The 21,473-nt window shown below is 43.6% G+C and overlaps 1 protein-coding gene across 1 annotated transcript in view; it reads right to left on the bottom strand.

Moving 5' to 3' along the window:
* Window positions 1–21,473, bottom strand: part of fat2 (FAT atypical cadherin 2) — an 80,480-nt gene that overhangs the window by 30,220 nt on the left and 28,787 nt on the right. The window contains exons 12-18 of the mRNA XM_055888275.1: window positions 17,893–21,376; window positions 17,340–17,724; window positions 16,782–16,978; window positions 16,433–16,586; window positions 13,303–13,536; window positions 6,793–7,182; window positions 3,749–3,960 (exon numbers count right to left, since the gene is read on the bottom strand). Coding sequence (XP_055744250.1) covers window positions 3,749–3,960; window positions 6,793–7,182; window positions 13,303–13,536; window positions 16,433–16,586; window positions 16,782–16,978; window positions 17,340–17,724; window positions 17,893–21,376 — 5,056 coding nt within the window. The remainder of the gene's footprint in view (window positions 1–3,748; window positions 3,961–6,792; window positions 7,183–13,302; window positions 13,537–16,432; window positions 16,587–16,781; window positions 16,979–17,339; window positions 17,725–17,892; window positions 21,377–21,473) is intronic.

Raw genomic sequence — 21,473 nt, 5'->3', positions numbered from 1 at the left:
AGGGGGTTGGAAGGAGAGGGGGTTGAGAGGAGAGGGGGTTGGAAGGAGAGGGGGTTGAGAGGAGAGGGGGTTGAGAGGAGAGGGAGTTGAGAGGAGAGGGAGTTGAGAGGATAGGAGATGAGAGGAGAGGAGATGAGAGGAGAGGGGGTTGAGAGGAGAGGGGGTTGAGAGGAGAGGGGGTTGAGAGGGGGTTGAGAGGAGAGGGGGTTGAGAGGAGAGGGGGTTGAGAGGAGAGGGAGTTGAGAGGAGAGGGGGTTGAGAGGAGAGGGGGTTGAGAGGAGAGGGGGTTGAGAGGAGAGGAGGTTGAGAGGAGAGGGGGTTGAGAGGAGAGGAGATGAGATGAGGTTGAGAGGAGAGGGAGTTGAGAGGAGAGGGGGTTGAGAGGAGAGGGGGTTGAGAGGAGAGGAGGTTGAGAGGAGAGGAGGTTGAGAGGAGAGGAGGTTGAGAGGAGAGGGGGTTGAGAGGAGAGGGGGTTGAGAGGAGAGGGGGTTGAGAGGAGAGGGAGTTGAGAGGAGAGGGAGTTGAGAGGAGAGGGAGTTGAGAGGAGAGGGAGTTGAGAGGAGAGGGAGTTGAGAGGAGAGGGAGTTGAGAGGAGAGCGAGTTGAGAGGAGAGGAGATGAGATGAGAGGAGAGGGGGTTGAGAGGAGAGGGGGTTGGAAGGAGAGGGGGTTGAGAGGAGAGGGGGTTGAGAGGAGAGGGAGTTGAGAGGAGAGGAGATGAGAGGAGAGGGGGTTGAGAGGAGAGGGGGTTGGAAGGAGAGGGTTGAGAGGAGAGGGGGTTGGAAGGAGAGGGGGTTGAGAGGAGAGGGGGTTGGAAGGAGAGGGGGTTGAGAGGAGAGGGGGTTGAGAGGAGAGGGAGTTGAGAGGAGAGGGAGTTGAGAGGATAGGAGATGAGAGGAGAGGAGATGAGAGGAGAGGGGGTTGAGAGGAGAGGGGGTTGAGAGGAGAGGGGGTTGAGAGGGGGTTGAGAGGAGAGGGGGTTGAGAGGAGAGGGGGTTGAGAGGAGAGGGAGTTGAGAGGAGAGGAGGTTGAGAGGAGAGGGAGTTGGGAGGAGAGGGGGTTGAGAGGAGAGGAGGTTGAGAGGAGAGGGGGTTGAGAGGAGAGGAGATGAGATGAGGTTGAGAGGAGAGGGAGTTGAGAGGAGAGGGGGTTGAGAGGAGAGGGGGTTGAGAGGAGAGGAGGTTGAGAGGAGAGGGGGTTGAGAGGAGAGGGGGTTGAGAGGAGAGGGAGTTGAGAGGAGAGGGAGTTGAGAGGAGAGGGAGTTGAGAGGAGAGCGAGTTGAGAGGAGAGGAGATGAGATGAGGTTGAGAGGAGAGGGAGTTGAGAGGAGAGGGGGTTGAGAGAAGAGGGAGTTGAGAGGAGAGGGGGTTGAGAGGAGAGGGGGTTGAGAGGAGAGGGGGTTGAGAGGAGAGGAGATGAGATGAGGTTGAGAGGAGAGGGGGTTGAGAGGAGAGGGGGTTGAGAGGAGAGGGGGTTGAGAGGAGAGGGAGTTGAGAGGAGAGGGGGTTGAGAGGATAGGAGATGAGAGGAGAGGAGATGAGAGGAGAGGGGGTTGAGAGGAGAGGGGGTTGAGAGGAGAGGGGGTTGAGAGGGGGTTGAGAGGAGAGGGGGTTGAGAGGAGAGGGGGTTGAGAGGAGAGGGAGTTGAGAGGAGAGGGGGTTGAGAGAAGAGGGGGTTGAGAGGAGAGGGGGTTGAGAGGAGAGGAGGTTGAGAGGAGAGGGGGTTGAGAGGAGAGGAGATGAGATGAGGTTGAGAGGAGAGAGAGTTGAGAGGAGAGGGGGTTGAGAGGAGAGGGGGTTGAGAGGAGAGGAGGTTGAGAGGAGAGGGGGTTGAGAGGAGAGGGGGTTGAGAGGAGAGGGAGTTGAGAGGAGAGGGAGTTGAGAGGAGAGGGAGTTGAGAGGAGAGGGAGTTGAGAGGAGAGCGAGTTGAGAGGAGAGGAGATGAGATGAGGTTGAGAGGAGAGGGAGTTGAGAGGAGAGGGGGTTGAGAGAAGAGGGAGTTGAGAGGAGAGGAGGTTGAGAGGAGAGGGGGTTGAGAGGAGAGGGGGTTGAGAGGAGAGGAGATGAGATGAGGTTGAGAGGAGAGGGGGTTGAGAGGAGAGGGGGTTGAGAGGAGAGGGGGTTGAGAGGAGAGGGAGTTGAGAGGAGAGGGGGTTGAGAGGAGAGGGAGTTGAGAGGAGAGGGGGTTGAGAGGAGAGGAGATGAGATGAGGTTGAGAGGAGAGGGGGTTGAGAGGAGAGGGGGTTGAGAGGAGAGGGGGTTGAGAGGAGAGGGAGTTGAGAGGAGAGGAGGTTGAGAGGAGAGGGGGTTGAGAGGAGAGGGAGTTGGGAGGAGAGGGGGTTGAGAGGAGAGGGAGTTGAGAGGAGAGGAGGTTGAGAGGAGAGGGAGTTGGGAGGAGAGGGGGTTGAGAGGAGAGGAGGTTGAGAGGAGAGGGGGTTGAGAGGAGAGGGGGTTGAGAGGAGAGGGGGTTGAGAGGAGAGGAGATGAGATGAGGTTGAGAGGAGAGGGAGTTGAGAGGAGAGGGGGTTGAGAGAAGAGGGAGTTGAGAGGAGAGGAGGTTGAGAGGAGAGGGGGTTGAGAGGAGAGGAGATGAGATGAGGTTGAGAGGAGAGGGGGTTGAGAGGAGAGGGGGTTGAGAGGAGAGGGGGTTGAGAGAAGAGGGAGTTGAGAGGAGAGGAGGTTGAGAGGAGAGGGGGTTGAGAGGAGAGGGGGTTGAGAGAAGAGGGGGTTGAGAGGAGAGGGAGTTGAGAGGAGAGGGGGTTGAGAGGAGTGGGAGTTGAGAGGAGAGGGGGTTGAGAGGAGAGGAGATGAGATGAGGTTGAGAGGAGAGGGGGTTGAGAGGAGAGGGGGTTGAGAGGAGAGGGGGTTGAGAGGAGAGGGAGTTGAGAGGAGAGGAGGTTGAGAGGAGAGGGGGTTGAGAGGAGAGGGAGTTGGGAGGAGAGGGGGTTGAGAGGAGAGGGAGTTGAGAGGAGAGGAGGTTGAGAGGAGAGGGAGTTGGGAGGAGAGGGGGTTGAGAGGAGAGGAGGTTGAGAGGAGAGGGGGTTGAGAGGAGAGGGGGTTGAGAGGAGAGGAGATGAGATGAGGTTGAGAGGAGAGGGAGTTGAGAGGAGAGGGGGTTGAGAGGAGAGGGTGTTGAGAGGAGAGGGGGTTGAGAGGAGAGGGGGTTGAGAGGAGAGGGGGTTGAGAGGAGAGGGAGTTGAGAGGAGAGGGAGTTGAGAGGAGAGGGAGTTTAGAGGAGAGGGAGTTGAGAGGAGAGGGAGTTGAGAGGAGAGGAGGTTGAGAGGAGAGGGAGTTGAGAGGAGAGGGGGTTGAGAGGAGAGGGAGTTGAGAGGAGAGGGGGTTGAGAGGAGAGGAGATGAGATGAGGTTGAGAGGAGAGGGGGTTGAGAGGAGAGGGGGTTGAGAGGAGAGGGAGTTGAGAGGAGAGGGAGTTGAGAGGAGAGGGAGTTGAGAGGAGAGGGGGTTGAGAGGAGAGGGGGTTGAGAGAAGAGGAGGTTGAGAGGAAAGGAAACAGTAAGCCTCATTGAACTGAGCTGCTTGGCTCTTATTGACACCAACTTAAATGACAGTCGTATTATTATTAGCTCAACCAAACTGTCATGTTCTATAAGTACTTACATGTCTTGCTGTCCAATCGCCAAATTCAAATACAAAACAACTTTATTAATCCCCTCAGGGAAATTACTTGAGCACATTGAATTGTGTACTACAATTACTGGTTTCTAAAGTGACAGTTGACAGGGAAAACTACCTGCATCACCACATCACCGGGTGACAGGTCCTCTGAGACGTCAGCTCTGTAGTCTCGCTGTCCGAACACGGGCGTGTTGTCATTGACATCTGTGATGTTGATAATCACCATGGTGATGTCGCTCAGAGTCGACTTGCCTCTCGTCCCCTCCAATGACAGGTAGTATTCACGACACAGCTCAAAGTCTAAAGAGCCATTCACAGCCAGAACACCTGGAAAACACACAACACAAACTGTATTAATTTAACTGACTGTCACACCCTGACCATAGAGAGCCCTTGTTTCTCTATGGTGTAGTAGGTCAGGGCATGACTAGGGGGTATTCTAGTTTATTATTTCTATGTTGGGTTCTAGTTTAAATTTTCTATGTTTTTTGTTGTTGTATGGTTCCCAATTAGAGGCAGCTGGTAATCGTTGCCTCTAATTGGGGATCATATTTAAGTAGCCATTTTTCCCACCTGTGTTTGTGGGATATTGTTTGTGTTAGTGTGTTTGGGCACTACGTCATCACGTTCTTTGTAAGTTTTGTTGTTTTGTTTCTAGTTTCACTTTGTATTAAAAAGATGTTGGACTCAATGCACGCTGCGCCTTGGTCCGCTCATTCTGAAGTGGGTGACACTGACAGCTGTGTTTTAACTTGGTCTTGTACACACTAACACAGTCCTGGGTTGACGTGTGGGTTTTGAGTGTATGTTCTCAGCCTTGGCCTCAACCTGCACCATTTTGTTTCTCTCCGTCGCCCCACGCACTTTCAACATTTAGATAATAAAGCATTTGATTATAAAGCATTTTACATTTCCATTGTGTTAACAATGGAGGATTGGTTATTTTCCCGTTTTTAAGGGTATGTTTTTTCAAAATGATTGACGAATTGTCCAACCCATCGGGTATCTCACTGCACCCTCATATGCAATGTCTTGAAGTATGCACACAGACTGATTAAAAGTACATTGACATTGTAATTGTAATGCTTATGACAGGCACCTATTTGTCAACGTCAACTCAAGTGACTCCCTTAGTTCTCATTCAGGCACTTTTGAGTGTGATTTTACATGTACATCTGCCAGGTGTTTGTCTAGAATGGATACAGCTTTTGTCAAAATGGACTTTTCGTAGCATGTTAAGGAAAATTAACGTAGCCGGTTAGGAAGATTAGGTTAAGGTTAGGAAAAGGCTAAGGTTTAGCTAACATACTTTTTATTTTTTTATTTTATTTTTTTTACTTTTGACATCAATTTGACCAAAGCTGTTTCTTGTCCAGACCATGATCATCTGCCAGGGTTTGGATCAATTTGAATTGAAGTCAGTAAATTCAGGAAGCGATTTGAATTTAAAATCCCAAAACAGCTTCTCCTTTTCAGTTTATTGAGAAGTCATTGAAAATATATGCCCTTTTTCATTAATTGAATTGGAAATTCAGTTCACTTCCTGAATTGTCTGACTTCAACCTTATACTCTGCTCATGTTGGAACTGAGATAGCAAAAAAGCAGTTGGAGGTGCCAACTATTTTTCAAACTAAAGAAAACAGCCTAATGTACTATGTCATACTGCAGGGCTCTGCTCTGAAGTACGTCAACAAAGAGAATCATGAATTCAAACTCATTCAAACCTCTAAACTTTCTCTTTCATGTGACTAGCTAAGACCAAAGTAAAAAAAGAAGAGAACATTAAGCTTCCATGTCTGTCTCCATTGAGGAAACATATAATACATAACATTAAGCTTCCATGTCTGCCTCCATTGAGAAAACATATAATACATAACATTAAGCTTCCATGTCTGTCTCCATTGATCAAACATATAATACATAACATTAAGCTTCCATGTCTGTCTCCATTGATCAAACATATAATACATAACATTAAGCTTCCATGTCTGTCTCCATTGAGAAAACATATAATACATAACATTAAGCTTCCATGTCTGTCTCCATTGATCAAACATATAATACATAACATTAAGCTTCCATGTCTGTCTCCATTGAGAAAACATATAATACATAACATTAAGCTTCCATGTCTGTCTCCATTGAGGAAACATATAATACATAACATTAAGCTTCCATGTCTGTCTCCATTGATCAAACATATAATACATAACATTAAGCTTCCATGTCTGTCTCCATTGATCAAACATATAATACATAACATTAAGCTTCCACGTCTGTCTCCATTGAGAAAACATATAATACATAACTAAAAAAGCTACTTCTTTACTTTGACACGTGCAGCAATGATAATCAAACAACTGTGTGGTGGGATGATTACTCTTGGGATGGAACTATACACAAGTTGATTAAGTTGCTGACAAGCCCGGAGATTGGTTTGTCTCAGTCCAACCAACCTCTATGAGACTCCTGCCCTGTTACAGGGAGATCAAACCAGGGAGGATTTGTAATGAGGGAAACACCAAGAGAAGTCAGGGAGAAAACAGTAGGTACAGCATGTCAGTGCTGGACCAGGAAGTATAATACAGTACTGACTACGTTATACTCCTCCAGAGTGTCTGATTGCTGTACAGTGTATATCAGCAGGACCTTTACAAAATCTATCAAAAGTGCACTGGCGGTGACAATGTACTTTCAATCATTTCTCTGCCTCGCTGTGCAATACTGCTCCGATATCTGACTTCTGAGTGGCAATAGAAAGCCGACTTATCTCTGCCAAAACATTCAAGAAAATGTACTTTATTGCAGTCAGCAGCACAACCAGGTGAAAAGGTATTTGCTTTACCATTTAGCGTTTCGTCAACCTCATAAGTGGGCTTCTCTGCCTGCTCCCCAGTTCTTTCTTGCTGATGTAGGTGTACGTTTTAGTGTTCAAAATGTGGTGTGGTGGGATGATTGCTCTTGGGATGGAACTATACACAAGTTGATGACAAGCCCGACTACTGAATGGTTTGACAACTAATACAGAGATTGGTTGGCGCTTCATAAATATATGAATTTGCACAAATAAACTTTATGAAACCTTACGGAATCTCATGGAATCTCACAGAACCTTACTGACCAATGGAACTCAAGGAAGTATTGGAACAGAACCTTACCAGTTGCCGGGTGCAGGTAGAACCTTCCCCCCTCGTTGCCAGAGACGATGGAGTAGACGATGGGTTCCGTCTCGGTCCCGTCTCTAGTGAGGGCAGAGACGCTGATGACTTCTGATCCTACCATGGTGGATTCTGGGATCTGGGCGGAGTACTCTTGGCTCAGGAACACCGGCTGGTAGTCGCTCAGGTCGACAACGTGCACCGTAACCGTGGCGACGGAGTACAGTTGTCGGGGAAGCCCCCGGTCTGTGGCTTTGACCTTGAGTTCAAAGGTCGACCGTGTGTTTTCAGCCAATGACCTCTCCAGGCGCAGGATACCGGAGAACTCTTCCAATGAGAAGTGTCCGCTGTTGTCCTCAAGTAGAGAATACTTCACCTCAGAGTTTATACCTGCAGAAGGAGAGGAGAGAATACTTCACCTCAAAGTTTATACCTGCAGAAGGAGAGGAGAGAATAGGAGTCCGTCTGGTTGTTCTGAGCAGAGACTATTTCATATAGAGACAGGACACTATCTAGCTGCTATTATCTCTATGGCATTTCACCTCAGAGATCATATCTGCCGGAGGAGAATAGGAATTATCAGTCTGGTTGGTTTGGCACGACGAATTTGGGTTTCTTCCAAAGTATGCTAGGAGTTAATGGCCTTATCAAAGCTGTATCAAAACATAATGCATCGTGCAATTATGAAGAACAAAATAATAATAAACATCCACAATAAACAGCCAAACAGCCATAATAAACATCCATAATAAACATCCAAACATCCATAATAAACATCCATAATAAACATCCATAATAAACATCCATAATAAACATCCATAATAAACAGCCATAATAAACATCCAAACATCCATAATAAACATCCAAACATCCATAATAAACATCCATAATAAACATCCATAATAAACATCCATAATAAACATCCACAATAAACAGCCAAACATCCATAATAAACATCCATAATAAACATTCATAATAAACATCCACAATAAACAGCCAAACATCCACAATAAACATCTATAATAAACATCTATAACAAACATCCATAATAAACAGCCATAATAAACATCCATAATAAACAGCCATAATAAACAGCCATAATAAACATCCATAATAAACAGCCATAATAAACATCCATAATAAACATCCAAACATCCATAATAAACATCCATAGTAAACATCCATAATAAACATCCATAATAAACATCCATAATAAACATCCATAGTAAACATCCCTAATAAACATCCCTAATAAACATCCCTAATAAACATCCATAATAAACATCCATAATAAACATCCATAATAAACATCCATAATAAACATCCATAATAAACATCCAAACATCCATAATAAACATCCATAGTAAACATTCCTAATAAACATCCATAATAAACATCCATAATAAACATCCGTAGTAAACATCCCTAATAAACATCCATAATAAACATCCATAGTAAACATCCATAATAAACATCCATAATAAACATCCATAATAAACATCCATAATAAACATCCAAACATCCATAATAAACATCCAAACATCCATAATAAACATCCAAACATCCATAACAAACATCCATAATAAACATCCATAGTAAACATCCATAATAAACATCCATAGTAAACATCCATAATAAACATCCATAATAAACGTCCATAATAAACATCCATAATAAACATCCAAACATCCATAATAAACATCCATAATAAACATCCATAATAAACATCCAAACATCCATAATAAACATCCATAATAAACATCCAAACATCCATAATAAACATCCATAATAAACATCCATAGTAAACATCCATAGTAAACATCCATAGTAAACATCCATAATAAACATCCATAGTAAACATCCATAATAAACATCCATAATAAACGTCCATAATAAACAGCTATAATAAACATCCATAATAAACAGCCAAACATCCATAATAAACATCCATAATAAACGTCCATAATAAACATCCATAATAAACGTCTATAATAAACATCCATAATAAACAGCTATAATAAACATCCATAATAAACAGCCAAACATCCATAATAAACATCCATAATAAACATCCATAATAAACATCCATAATAAACGTCTATAATAAACATCCATAATAAACATCCATAATAAACATCCGTAGTAAACATCCCTAATAAACATCCATAATAAACATCCATAATAAACATCCATAATAAACATCCATAATAAACATCCATAATAAACAGCTATAATAAACATCCATAATAAACATCCCTAATAAACATCCATAATAAACATTCCTAATAAACATCCATAATAAACATCCATAATAAACATCCGTAGTAAACATCCATAATAAACATCCCTAATAAACATCCATAATAAACATCCATAATAAACATCCATAATAAACATCCATAATAAACATCCATAGTAAACATTCCTAATAAACATCCATAATAAACGTCTATAATAAACATCCATAATAAACATCCATAATAAACATCCGTAGTAAACATCCCTAATAAACATCCATAATAAACATCCATAATAAACATCCATAATAAACATCCATAATAAACATCCATAGTAAACATTCCTAATAAACATCCATAATAAACATCCACAATAAATATCCAAACATCCATAATAAACAGCCATAATAAACATCCATAATAAACATCCCTAATAAACAGCCATAATAAACATCCCTAATAAACATCCATAGTAAACATCCCTAATAAACATCCATAGTAAACATCCATAATAAACATCCATAATAAACATCCATAATAAACAGCCACAGGGTAATACATGATTAGGTATGTGTTTCTACACACCTACAGGAGTGGCCCTGATCTTCAAGATACTACATGATTAGGTATGTGTTTGAAGGTTAACAATGAGGTAAGGCATGGGAGAAGTTTCTGCAAGAGGGCTTTATAGACAAAATCAGAGTAATGTATCGATCTAGGAGACTTCAAAGAGGGCCAGCCTACTTTCTGATACAGAATGCATGCGATGTGTCCTGAACCTGCTGCCCGTAATAAAGCATAGTGCACTGTGATAAACTGCATCCAATGATTTCAGTGTATTGGCAGCTGTATTCACATAGATGGTGTCGCCATTGTCTAAAGCCATCAGGAATGTTGACTGAATGATTTGATTTCTACTATTTAACAAAAGACTGGACTTGTTCCTATAGAAGAAGTCTATTTGAATTCTTAATTTCTTAACCAACTCATCAACATGTTTTTTGAAAGATAGCTTTTTGTCAATTCAGACGCCCAGATATTTATCAGCGGGGACACGAACAATGCATAAATTAGTGATGCGTTTGTTGACTCATAACCCGCAGTCTCGGTGGTTATATCCACAGGGCAGGCGGATTTAAGGTCATGAAATATTGTGTGGATGAAGGGCGGGTGGGTGGTGGTCAGGAAGCATATAGGAGAACTGTCTCTATGTTATGACCTGGGGGATAGGAGAATAGTCTCTATATTATAACCTGGGGGATAGGAGAATAGTCTCTATGTTATGACCTTGGGGATAGGAGAATAGTCTATGTTATGACCTGGGGGATAGGAGAATAGTCTCTATGTTATGACCTGGGGGATAGGAGAATAGTCTCTATGTTATGACCTGGGGGATAGGAGAATAGTCTCTATGTTATGACCTGGGGGATAGGAGAATAGTCTCTATGTTATGACCTGGGGGATAGGAGAATAGTCTCTATGTTATGACCTGGGGGATAGGAGAATAGTCTCTATATTATAACCTGGGGGATAGGAGAATAGTCTCTATGTTATGACCTGGGGTATAGGAGAATAGTCTCTATGTTATGACCTGGGGGATAGGAGAATAGTCTCTATGTTATGACCTTGGGGATAGGAGAATAGTCTCTATGTTATGACCTGGGGGATAGGAGAATAGTCTATGTTATGACCTGGGGGATAGCAGAATATTCTCTATGTTATGACCTGGGGGATAGGAGAATAGTCTCTATGTTATAACCTGGGGGATAGGAGAATAGTCTCTATGTTATGACCTGGGGGATAGGAGAGTAGTCCCTATGTTATGACCTGGGAGATAGGAGAGTAGTCTATGTTATGACCTGGGGGATAGGAGAATAGTCTCTATGTTATGACCTGGGGGATAGGAGAATAGTCTCTATGTTATGACCTGGGGTATAGGAGAATAGTCTATGTTATGACCTGGGGGATAGGAGAATAGTCTCTATGTTATGACCTGGGGGATAGGAGAATAGTCTATGTTATGACCTGGGGGATAGGAGAATAGTCTATGTTATGACCTGGGGGATAGGAGAATAGTCTCTATGTTATGACCTGGGGTATAGGAGAATAGTCTCTATGTTATGACCTGGGGGATAGGAGAGTAGTCTATGTTATGACCTGGGGGATAGGAGAGTAGTCTCTATGTTATGACCTGGGGGATAGGAGAATAGTCTCTATGTTATGACCTGGGGGATAGGAGAATAGTCTCTATGTTATGACCTGGGGGATAGGAGAATAGTCTCTATGTTATGACCTGGGGGATAGGAGAATAGTCTCTATGTTATGACCTGGGGGATAGGAGAGTAGTCTCTATGTTATGACCTGGGGGATAGGAGAATAGTCTCTATGTTATGACCTGGGGGATAGGAGAGTAGTCTCTATGTTTTGACCTGGGGAGTAGGAGAATAGTCTCTATGTTATGACCTGGGGGATAGGAGAGTAGTCTCTATGTTATGACCTGGGGGATAGGAGAATAGTCTCTATGTTATGACCTGGGGGATGGGAGAATAGTCTCTATGTTATGACCTGGGGGATAGGAGAGTAGTCTCTATGTTATGACCTGGGGGATAGGAGAATAGTTTCTATGTTATGACCTGGGGGATAGGAGAATAGTCTCTATGTTATGACCTGGGGGATAGGAGAATAGTCTCTATGTTATGACCTGGGGGATAGGAGAATAGTCTCTATGTTATGACCTGGGGGATAGGAGAGTAGTCTCTATGTTATGACCTGGGGGATAGGAGAATAGTCTCTATGTTATGACCTGGGGGATAGGAGAATAGTCTCTATGTTATGACCTGGGGGATAGGAGAGTAGTCTCTATGTTATGACCTGGGGAGTAGGAGAATAGTCTCTATGTTATGACCTGGGGGATAGGAGAATAGTCTCTATGTTATGACCTGGGGGATGGGAGAATAGTCTCTATGTTATGACCTGGGGGATGGGAGAATAGTCTCTATGTTATGACCTGGGGAGTAGGAGAATAGTCTCTATGTTATGTCCTGGGGGATAGGAGAATAGTCTCTATGTTATGACCTGGGGGATAGGAGAATAGTGTCTATGTTATGACCTGGGGGATAGGAGAATAGTCTCTATGTTATGACCTGGGGGATAGGAGAGTAGTCTCTATGTTATGACCTGGGGGATAGGAGAATAGTCTCTATGTTATGACCTGGGGGATAGGAGAATAGTCTCTATGTTATGACCTGGGGGATAGGAGAATAGTCTCTATGTTATGACCTGGGGGATAGGAGAATAGTCTCTATGTTATGACCTGGGGGATAGGAGAATAGTCTCTATGTTATGACCTGGGGGATAGGAGAATAGTCTCTATGTTATGACCTGGGGGATAGGAGAATAGTCTCTATGTTATGACCTGGGGGATAGGAGAATAGTCTCTATGTTATGACCTGGGGGATAGGAGAATAGTCTATGTTATGACCTGGGGGATAGGAGAATAGTCTCTATGTTATGACCTGGGGGATAGGAGAATAGTCTCTATGTTATGACCTGGGGGATAGGAGAATAGTCTCTATGTTATGACCTGGGGGACAGGAGAATAGTCTCTATGTTATGACCTGGGGGATAGGAGAATAGTCTATGTTATGACCTGGGGGATAGGAGAATAGTCTATGTTATGACCTGGGGGATAGGAGAATAGTCTATGTTATGACCTGGGGGATAGGAGAATAGTCTCTATGTTACGACCTGGGGGATAGGAGAATAGTCTCTATGTTATGACCTGGGGGATAGGAGAATAGTCTCTATGTTATGACCTGGGGTATAGGAGAATAGTCTCTATGCTATGACCTGGGGGATAGGAGAATAGTCTCTATGTTATGACCTGGGGGATAGGAGAATAGTCTCTATGTTATGACCTGGGGGATAGGAGAATAGTCTCTATGTTATGACCTGGGGGATAGGAGAATAGTCTCTATGTTATGACCTGGGGGATAGGAGAGTAGTCTCTATGTTATGACCTTGGTAAGTATATTGGTGTAGAGCCTCTGGTACATAAAGGGGAGATTTAGATTTGACCATAGAAATAGAATTACCAGGTCAGACAAAGCCCCTCAAACCATTCCGCAAAACGTCAATGTCCATTCTAGACATTCTGATTCTATACATTTTGGTCCATAGAAATAGAATAACTACATCAACAAATCCCCTTTCAGACTATCCCTCAGAATGGGAATGTCTACTCTATTAATTTTATCTCAATAATATGACTTACCAGTGTCAGGGTCTTTGGCGTAGATGACAGCGATGGGTGTCCTGATGGTGGTGTTGTCGAACACAGTGACTTCATAGTGGTTGTTCGAGAATTTGGGAGGGTTGTCATTCATATCCTGGATCATGAGTAAGATGTCTGCTTGGCAGGAGCGACCTCCACCGTCCGTGACTTTAACTACCAGATCATACTCCCTCACCTTCTCCCGGTCCAACTGGGCCAGAGTGAACAATTCCCCTGTCACAAATAAAAATAACAATTAATTAGATGAACATATAGATGGACTTAACTTATTCCTTCTATCTCCTAGTGGAGCAGAGGGCATACAGTACAGTACATGTAGATGGATAGATAGATATAGTCTATGTATAGATGAAAACTGACTGACTGAAAAACACACTGAGATGTATATCAAAACGGTGGGGAAAAACACTGAGATGTATATCAAAATGGTGGGAAAAACACTGAGATGTATATCAAAATGGTGGGAAAAATACTGAGATGTATATCAAAATGGTGGGGAAAAATACTGAGATGTATATCAAAATGGTGGGAAAAACACTGAGATGTATATCAAAATGGTGGGAAAAACACTGAGATGTATATCAAAACGGTGGGGAAAAACACTGAGATGTATATCAAAACGGTGGGGAAAAACACTGAGATGTATATCAAAATGGTGGGGAAAAATACTGAGATGTATATCAAAATGGTGGGAAAAACACTGAGATGTATATCAAAATGGTGGGAAAAACACTGAGATGTATATCAAAATGGTGGGGAAAAACACTGAGATGTATATCAAAATGGTGGGAAAAACACTGCGATGTATATCAAAATGGTGGGGAAAAACACTGAGATGTATATCAAAATGGTGGGAAAACACTGAGATGTATATCAAAATGGTTGGAAAAAACACTGAGATGTATATCAAAATGGTGGGAAAAACACTGAGATGTGTATCAAAATGGTGGGGAAAAAACCTTAGATGTGCAGTACCAGACAAAAGTTGACACACCTACTCATTTTTTGCTATTTTCTACATTGTAGAATAATAGTGAAGACATCAAAAATAACACATATGAAATCACGTAGTAACGAAAAAAGTGTTAAACAAATCAAAATATATTTTAGATTTTAGATTCTTCAAGTAGCCACCCTTTGCCTTGAAGATAGCTTTGCATACTCTTGGCATTCTCTAAACCAGCTTCAGGAGGAATGCTTTTACAACAGTCTTGAAGGAGTTCACACATATGCTGAGCACTTGTTGGCTGGTTTCTTTCACTCTGCGATCCAACTCATCCCAAACCATCTCAATTGGGTTGAGTTCGGATGATTGTGGAGGCCAGGTCATCTGATGCAGCACTCCATCACACTCCTTCTTGGTCAAATAGCCCTTACACAGCCTGAAGGTATGTTTTGGGTAATTGTCCTGTTAAAAAACAAATGATAGTCCCACTAAGCACAAACCAGATGGGATGGCGTATCGCTGCAGAATGCTGTGGTAGCCATGCTGGTTAAGTGTACCTTGAATTTTAAATAAATCACAGACAGTGTCACCAGCAAAGCACCCCCACATCATCACACCTCCTCCTCCATGCTTCATGGTGGGAACCACACATGTGGAGATCATCTGTTCACCTATTCTGCATCTCACAAAGACACGGCGGTTGAAACCAAAAAATCTCAAATTTGGACTCATCAGACCAAACGACAGATTTCTAATGCTCATTGCTTGTGTTTCTTGGCCCAAACAAGTCTCTTCTTCTTATTGTGTCCTTTAATAGTGGTTTCTTTGCAGCAATTCGAGCATGAAGGCCTGATTTACATAGTCTCCTCTGAGCAGTTGAAGTTGAGATGTGTCTGCTACTTGAACTCTGTGAAGCATTTATTTTGGCTGCAATCTGAGATACAGTTAACTCTGATGAACTTATCCTCTGAGCAGAGGTAACTCTGGGCCTTCCTTTCCTGTGGCGGTCCTCATGAGAGCCAGTTTCATCATAGCGCTTGATGGTTCTTGCGACTGCTTTCAAAGTTCTTTACATTTTCCAGATTGACTGACCTTCATGTCTTATTGTAATACTGGACTGTCGTTTCTCTTTGCTTATTTGAGCTGTTCTTGCCATAATATGAAATTTGTCTTTTACCAAATAGGGCTGTCTTCTGTATACCACCCCTACCTTGTTACAACACAGATGATTGGCACAAACGCATTTAGAAGGAAAGAAATTCCACAAATAAACTTTTAACAAGGCAGACCTGTTAATTGAAATGCATTCCAGGTGACTATGAAATAACACATATGGAATCATGTAGTAACCAAAAAAGGGTTAAACAAATCTAAATATATTTTATGTTTGAGATTCTTCAGTGTAGACACCCTTTGCCTCGATGACAGCTTTGCACAATCTTGGCATTCTCTCAACCAAATACTACCTCATAAGGTAGTCTTATGAGGTAGTCTTTCATAGTTTTGATGTCTTCACTATTATTCTACTATGTAGAAAATAGCAACAGAAAATTAAGAAAAACCCTGCAATGAGTAGGTGTGTCCAAACTTTTGACTGGTACTATATATCAAAATGGTGGGGAAAAACACTTAAATGTACTGTACAGTATTTCAAAATGGTGGGGGAAAAGGTCCAGACAGTAGGCCTATGCATTCTTTAAAAATAGCATCATAGTTTACAAAATATTTACTGAAATCTATCCAAAGGAAACCATGACAAGTACAAATAAATCACAAAATATAAAAATTTCTGGTAGTCATTCACTGTTCTACCAGCGCCAAACCATTACTTTGGGTTGAAGGCCATGTCAAAGCTTCTCCTAGCATATATGTATTGTGATAGGACAAATTATTGAGATTATGAGCTCTGATTGGCTTACAATAATGAAGCTAGGCTAGTGCTATGACAACCAGGAAGTATGTTTGATGAGAAGCCAAAGCACCAAACATGGGGAAAAAACACCAACTAATTATGGTGGTCTGACAGTGCACCATCTTGTCTTCTTGAAGACCTCAGATTAAGTATTTTGTAAGAATGGAGATGATATCTCTCAAACCAAACAAATCATGGATTTCACTTATGACCTCTGTTTGTTTAGACCCCAAATAAAAGTAGTCTCTAACCTGTCTTTTGATCAAGATGGAACTTGTCTGCGTTGGGGCCGTGGAGGGTGTAGGACACTTGTCCGTTGGTGCCGATGTCTGGGTCCGACGCTGAAACCTTCAGTATGAACATGCTTGACGGGGAATTCTCCATGACAACCTCTGTGTACAGCAACTGGGCAGAAACATTGATAGTTAGCAACGTCTTAGGTCAAATTGCAGTTGTTGATATTTTATTCATGCTTAGGTACTGCTCATTAATGTGTTACGTATGTATGAACTGTTATAAAGTCCTTATGTAGGTACAACCTGTTACCGCTATCTACAGGAATCTAAGTGTCTACTGTAGTGTCATGGCTGCCTGACGTACCTGCTCACACAGAGGACTGTTATCGTTGATGTCTAGGACATGGACCTCTACAGTGGCAGGGGCCTCGAATCTCCCGTCAGTAACTCTTATTTTCAGGGAGTAGTTATCTTTAGCTTCACGGTCAAGAGACTCTTTGAGGACCAGCCACCATTCCTCTCCCTCTTGCACAATGGAGAACTGCCCCAATGGATCTCCGTCTAAGGAAAAACATTTGAACGTAATACATGAATGTCAATGCTACCTGGGGGCCAAAATGGATTTGATCATGTCCACCACATTTCTTCCTGTCAATGTAGTCACTTTTACACTTAGAATAAACCATTATAGAAGATATATTTCTCTGTTATAATGAGCCATTATAGACGATATATTGTTCTCTTACAATAAGCCGTTATTATAGTAGATATTTTGCTCTGGAGAAATACTGTGCCCATCTGTTTCTTATTAAAATGTTGTCCATAATGCTGATAGACCTGAAAAACTACCATTCAACTACTTAATAAAAGTGGAGGTGATCAATCATTCAATCAACCAAATGAATCAATCAACGAGACTCACCTGTGATGTAACACGTGATCTGCCTGTTTTCTTTAGTCACATCCATATCAACGGTCGTCAGGCTCATGATGACCTCCCCAGGCCTAGTGTTCTCCATGACAGACCCATGGTACACGTCCTCCGTGAACCGAGGAGGGTTGTCGTTCTCGTCAGTCACCGTCACCTCCACCAGAACAGAGGAAGAGAGCTTCACCTCCCCCCCGTGGTCAGTAGCCACCACTGTGAAGCTGTAGTGCTGTATCGTCTCACAGTCCGTTTCTCTCAGAGTAGTTATCCAACCGCTCTCACTGTCGATGGAGAAGACATCGGTGATGTCATCGGGTTCGGCTTCCAAGGTGTAGGTCACCTGTCCATTAGTGTCCTGGTCAGGGTCGTTGGCAGTCACCTGTATGGATGGATGAATTAATTAATTAATTCAAACTAAACTGTTATTGCCCTAAAAGAGAATTGGATTTGCACATCATGAACACAGAAATCGTAAAGAATTGCATTCAACATTCAAGTACAAAAATATAAGATAAATGAACAAAAATATATCTGAAAAAAAAAACACCTGGATGACGGTGGTTCCTGGTGGCATGTTTTCAGCCAGGAAGGCCTTGTAAGGGTTGGCCTCGAACACCGGCACGTTGTCATTTACATCTTGGACCTGGATGCTGACCGACACCAGCGAGGCAACGTCGGTCCCGTTGTGGTTGCCTTGAGCAATAACATCTATCTGATACCACTTGGTCTTCTCGTGGTCAATGCTCTTCTGGACGAGTAGAGTACCGCTCTCTTTATCCAGAGCAAACACTCTGTCTCTGTTACTCTCCACTGTGTTTCCATTGACCAGGCTGTAGATGACTGGCATGTCGGAGTCGGCCTTGATTGTCCCGATCTCTGTTCCCATAGAGATGTCCTCGGCTGCGGAGAAGGTGTACAGCGGCTCGGAGAACTTCGGAAGAGGGACCTCAGGTGGGACTACTTTCACCTGCACCGGAACCGTGGAGTTGTAGAACGGTAATCCGCTGTCCCGAGCCTTGACTTTGAAGTTGAATATCTTGTTCTCTTGACCAATCAGACTTTCTTTGACGCTGACAATGCCAGTGAAGGGGTTGATCTCAATGATGTCCTCAGTCACTTCCTCTGCTTCGTCCACAGTGTAGGTGACGTCAGCATTTTTGCCGTCGTCTGCGTCGTACGCCATTATCTGAATCACGGGAGAGCCTTTGTTTACAGTAGACTGGATTGACACCTGATACTCTGAAGCTTTAAACTGAGGGGCATTATCATTCTCATCTGTCAGGATAATCTTCACAGTGCAGAACGCTACTTTCCCTCCGCCATCTTTAGCCATCACCTTGATGGCGATCACTCTTTGGGATGGGTTCTCTCGATCTAAAGGTTGAGATGTTATGATCTGTCCATTCTTGTTTATGGAGAATTTCTCATCTGCCAGTTTGTTGATGATGGTGTAGTCCACGCTGCCGTAAGGTCCATCGTCAGGGTCTATAGCGGCCAGGCGAATCACACGTGTTCCAGCCTCAGCGTTCTCAGCTAGTTCCGCCTCGTAGATGTTTTTGTTGAAATAGGGGCTGTGTTTATTAGTGTTCATCATATCAATGTTCACAGGGGCTGTGTTCTGGAAAACTCCATCTGACACAGCCACGGTGAGGTTGTAGAATGGGTCCACATTTCTCTTGCAGACGTTAGAAAAGGAGATGCTCCCGGAGGATTCATTAATGGCGAAGTATCGTCCCTCATTACCTGAGAGGATCTTATACTGTAGATTGTTCAAGTCTCTGGTGTCGGGGTCCGAAGCTTGGATTTTTATGACGATGTGTCCACATTTGGCCATTTCATCTAGTGTTGCCTGATAGTGGGTCTTGGAGAAGTTTGGAGGGTTATCGTTGACATCGGTTACGTTAACAATGACATAGGCTTCACTGCTCAATGGGTTCGTGCCATTATCTATGGCTTTGATCTTTAACTGGAAATGTTTTGTCTTCTCATAGTCCAACACCTGTGTCGTAACAATTAGACCACTCTGGGGGTCTATTTTAAAGAAGTCAGTTTCATTTCCCCCCGTCACCAAAATATGGAAAATTAAGTCTTTATTTCTGCCTGAGTCTCTATCTGTGGCTGATATCTGTAACACAGACGTGCCTATGGGTAATCCTTCAGGTATATCCACTGTGTCAGTCAGCTTGGAGAAGACAGGAGCGTTATCGTTAACATCTTCAACCTCTATTTCCACAGCGGCCTCTGAAAAGGAGCCTGTCACAGAGTCAGTGGCTCGGACCGTCAATAGATGCATTGTCTGACTTTCATAGTCCAATAAATCAGTGACACTCAACACTCCTGTTTTAAAATCTATGTGAAAGTTTTTCGAGGCATTTTCCTCTTCCAGATTGTAAATAAGCCGGTATCCCTCTGGGTTTCTTGCTTGTACATGCAAGATGGTGGTGAAGGGAGATATGTTTTCAGGGACTTTTAGAGGATAGAGCAAAGTCTGAAAAATGGGGTTGGTGCGATTTCTCACCGTGATACTCAGTTCTGCTGAAGTGGTCAAACTGGGCGAGCCCTCGTCTGTGGCCAGGACAGTCAAGGTATATTTATTAGCAGCTTCAAAGTCTATAGGCCGCTGAAGGGACACGTCACCAACATAAGGGTCTATCCTAAAGAGATCAAAGTCCTCCTGCAACAAGTACATAATAGAACCATTTTCTTCAAGATCACTGTCGGACGCCATCACTTGAAAGATTACATCTCCTAGGTCAGTGTCTTCAGAGATCATCATGGAGTGAGGCAGGTTCAAGAACCTTGGTGGATTGTCATTGACATCATTTATGTAAATGTTGACGTGGGTTATTGCCCTGCGAGGGGGACTCCTCATGTCTCTCACCTCCACCACTATGTCATAGACATCCTGCTCTTCTCTGTCGAAGGGGACGCTGGTGGTCTCAAGCACGCCTGATGTTGGGACTATAGAAAACCGTCCCATTGGGTTCAATACAGAGTAAATCAGAGGCTCGTTCAAGTAGCTACCTGAAGCTCTCAAAACAACTAACATTTTGACCGACATCGAGTTCTCCACAATGGTGGCTGAATACAATCCCTGCTCAAATTGAAGATGGCCGTCTGCTGTTATGTTGGTGACGTTTATCTTAACTGTAGCAAGGTCTTTGTACAGGCCGTCAGAGGCTTTGACCAGCAGCTGGTAAAAGGATTTAAACTCTGAAACATTGTTTACAGAGATAGCACCAGTAGAAGGATGAATGAGAAAAGCGTTGTGAAGGTTGCCCTCTGTGAGGCTGTACGAGACAGCTGAATCTGCATCTTGTGCCGTGACCCGTACAACCTCCATCTCTCTGACAGGAGGGAAGACGATGGACAACTCATATACCGGCCTTGAGAATTTGGGGGAACAGTCATTGAAATCCAGGACACGGATGGTGACTCTGGCTGGCTCTGCTGCGTACAGCGACGGTTCCCCTGAGTCCCGTACCTGAATGCTGAAGTGAAACTCTGGTGTTTCTTCAAAGTCCACCTCCGATATCACAGAGAGTGTACCCATGCTGGGATCTATCTTGAAGACTTTCATCGCTTCCGGTTCCAGGATTTGGAAGACTAGGAGAGAGTTAGAGTCCCTGTCAGCATCAGAGGCTCGTATCACTAGAGGTGTGTTGCTCTCCCCCATCACCATGCTGTTTATGTGAGTAGACTCACTAATCTGGCCATGGAATTTCTCCTGGAGGAACACCGGAGGGTTATCATTCTCATCTATCACATAGACGTAAACAACCGTATCTGACGAGGCTCCCGCCGAGGTGCTAGCACGCACTTTGAGTCTGTAAGAGAAACACCTCTCGAAGTCGAGGCTCGCTTGGACAGAGAGAACTCCGGAGTCTGTATTGATGTGGAACGTTCCGTTAGGGTCTCCATCTTTGATGCTGTAGTGGACTGCGGATGGGCTGGCTGCAGAGACAGTGATCACGGGAGTTCCCAGAGGACTGGCTTCACTGACCTCTGAGAAGTACTCATCAGAGGGGAACCTGGGAGAGAGAAGAGAGAATGTTTTTTTATTAACAATTAGGAAAGCAGTATATAATATCAACAGTACCTGAAGTTGAATTATTTGATGCAATTTAC

Source organism: Salvelinus fontinalis, chromosome 29 (genome assembly GCF_029448725.1).
Source record: "Salvelinus fontinalis isolate EN_2023a chromosome 29, ASM2944872v1, whole genome shotgun sequence".
In the NCBI taxonomy this organism is placed as follows: Eukaryota; Metazoa; Chordata; class Actinopteri; order Salmoniformes; family Salmonidae; genus Salvelinus; species Salvelinus fontinalis.
This window is presented reverse-complemented; position numbering and strand designations above follow the sequence as displayed.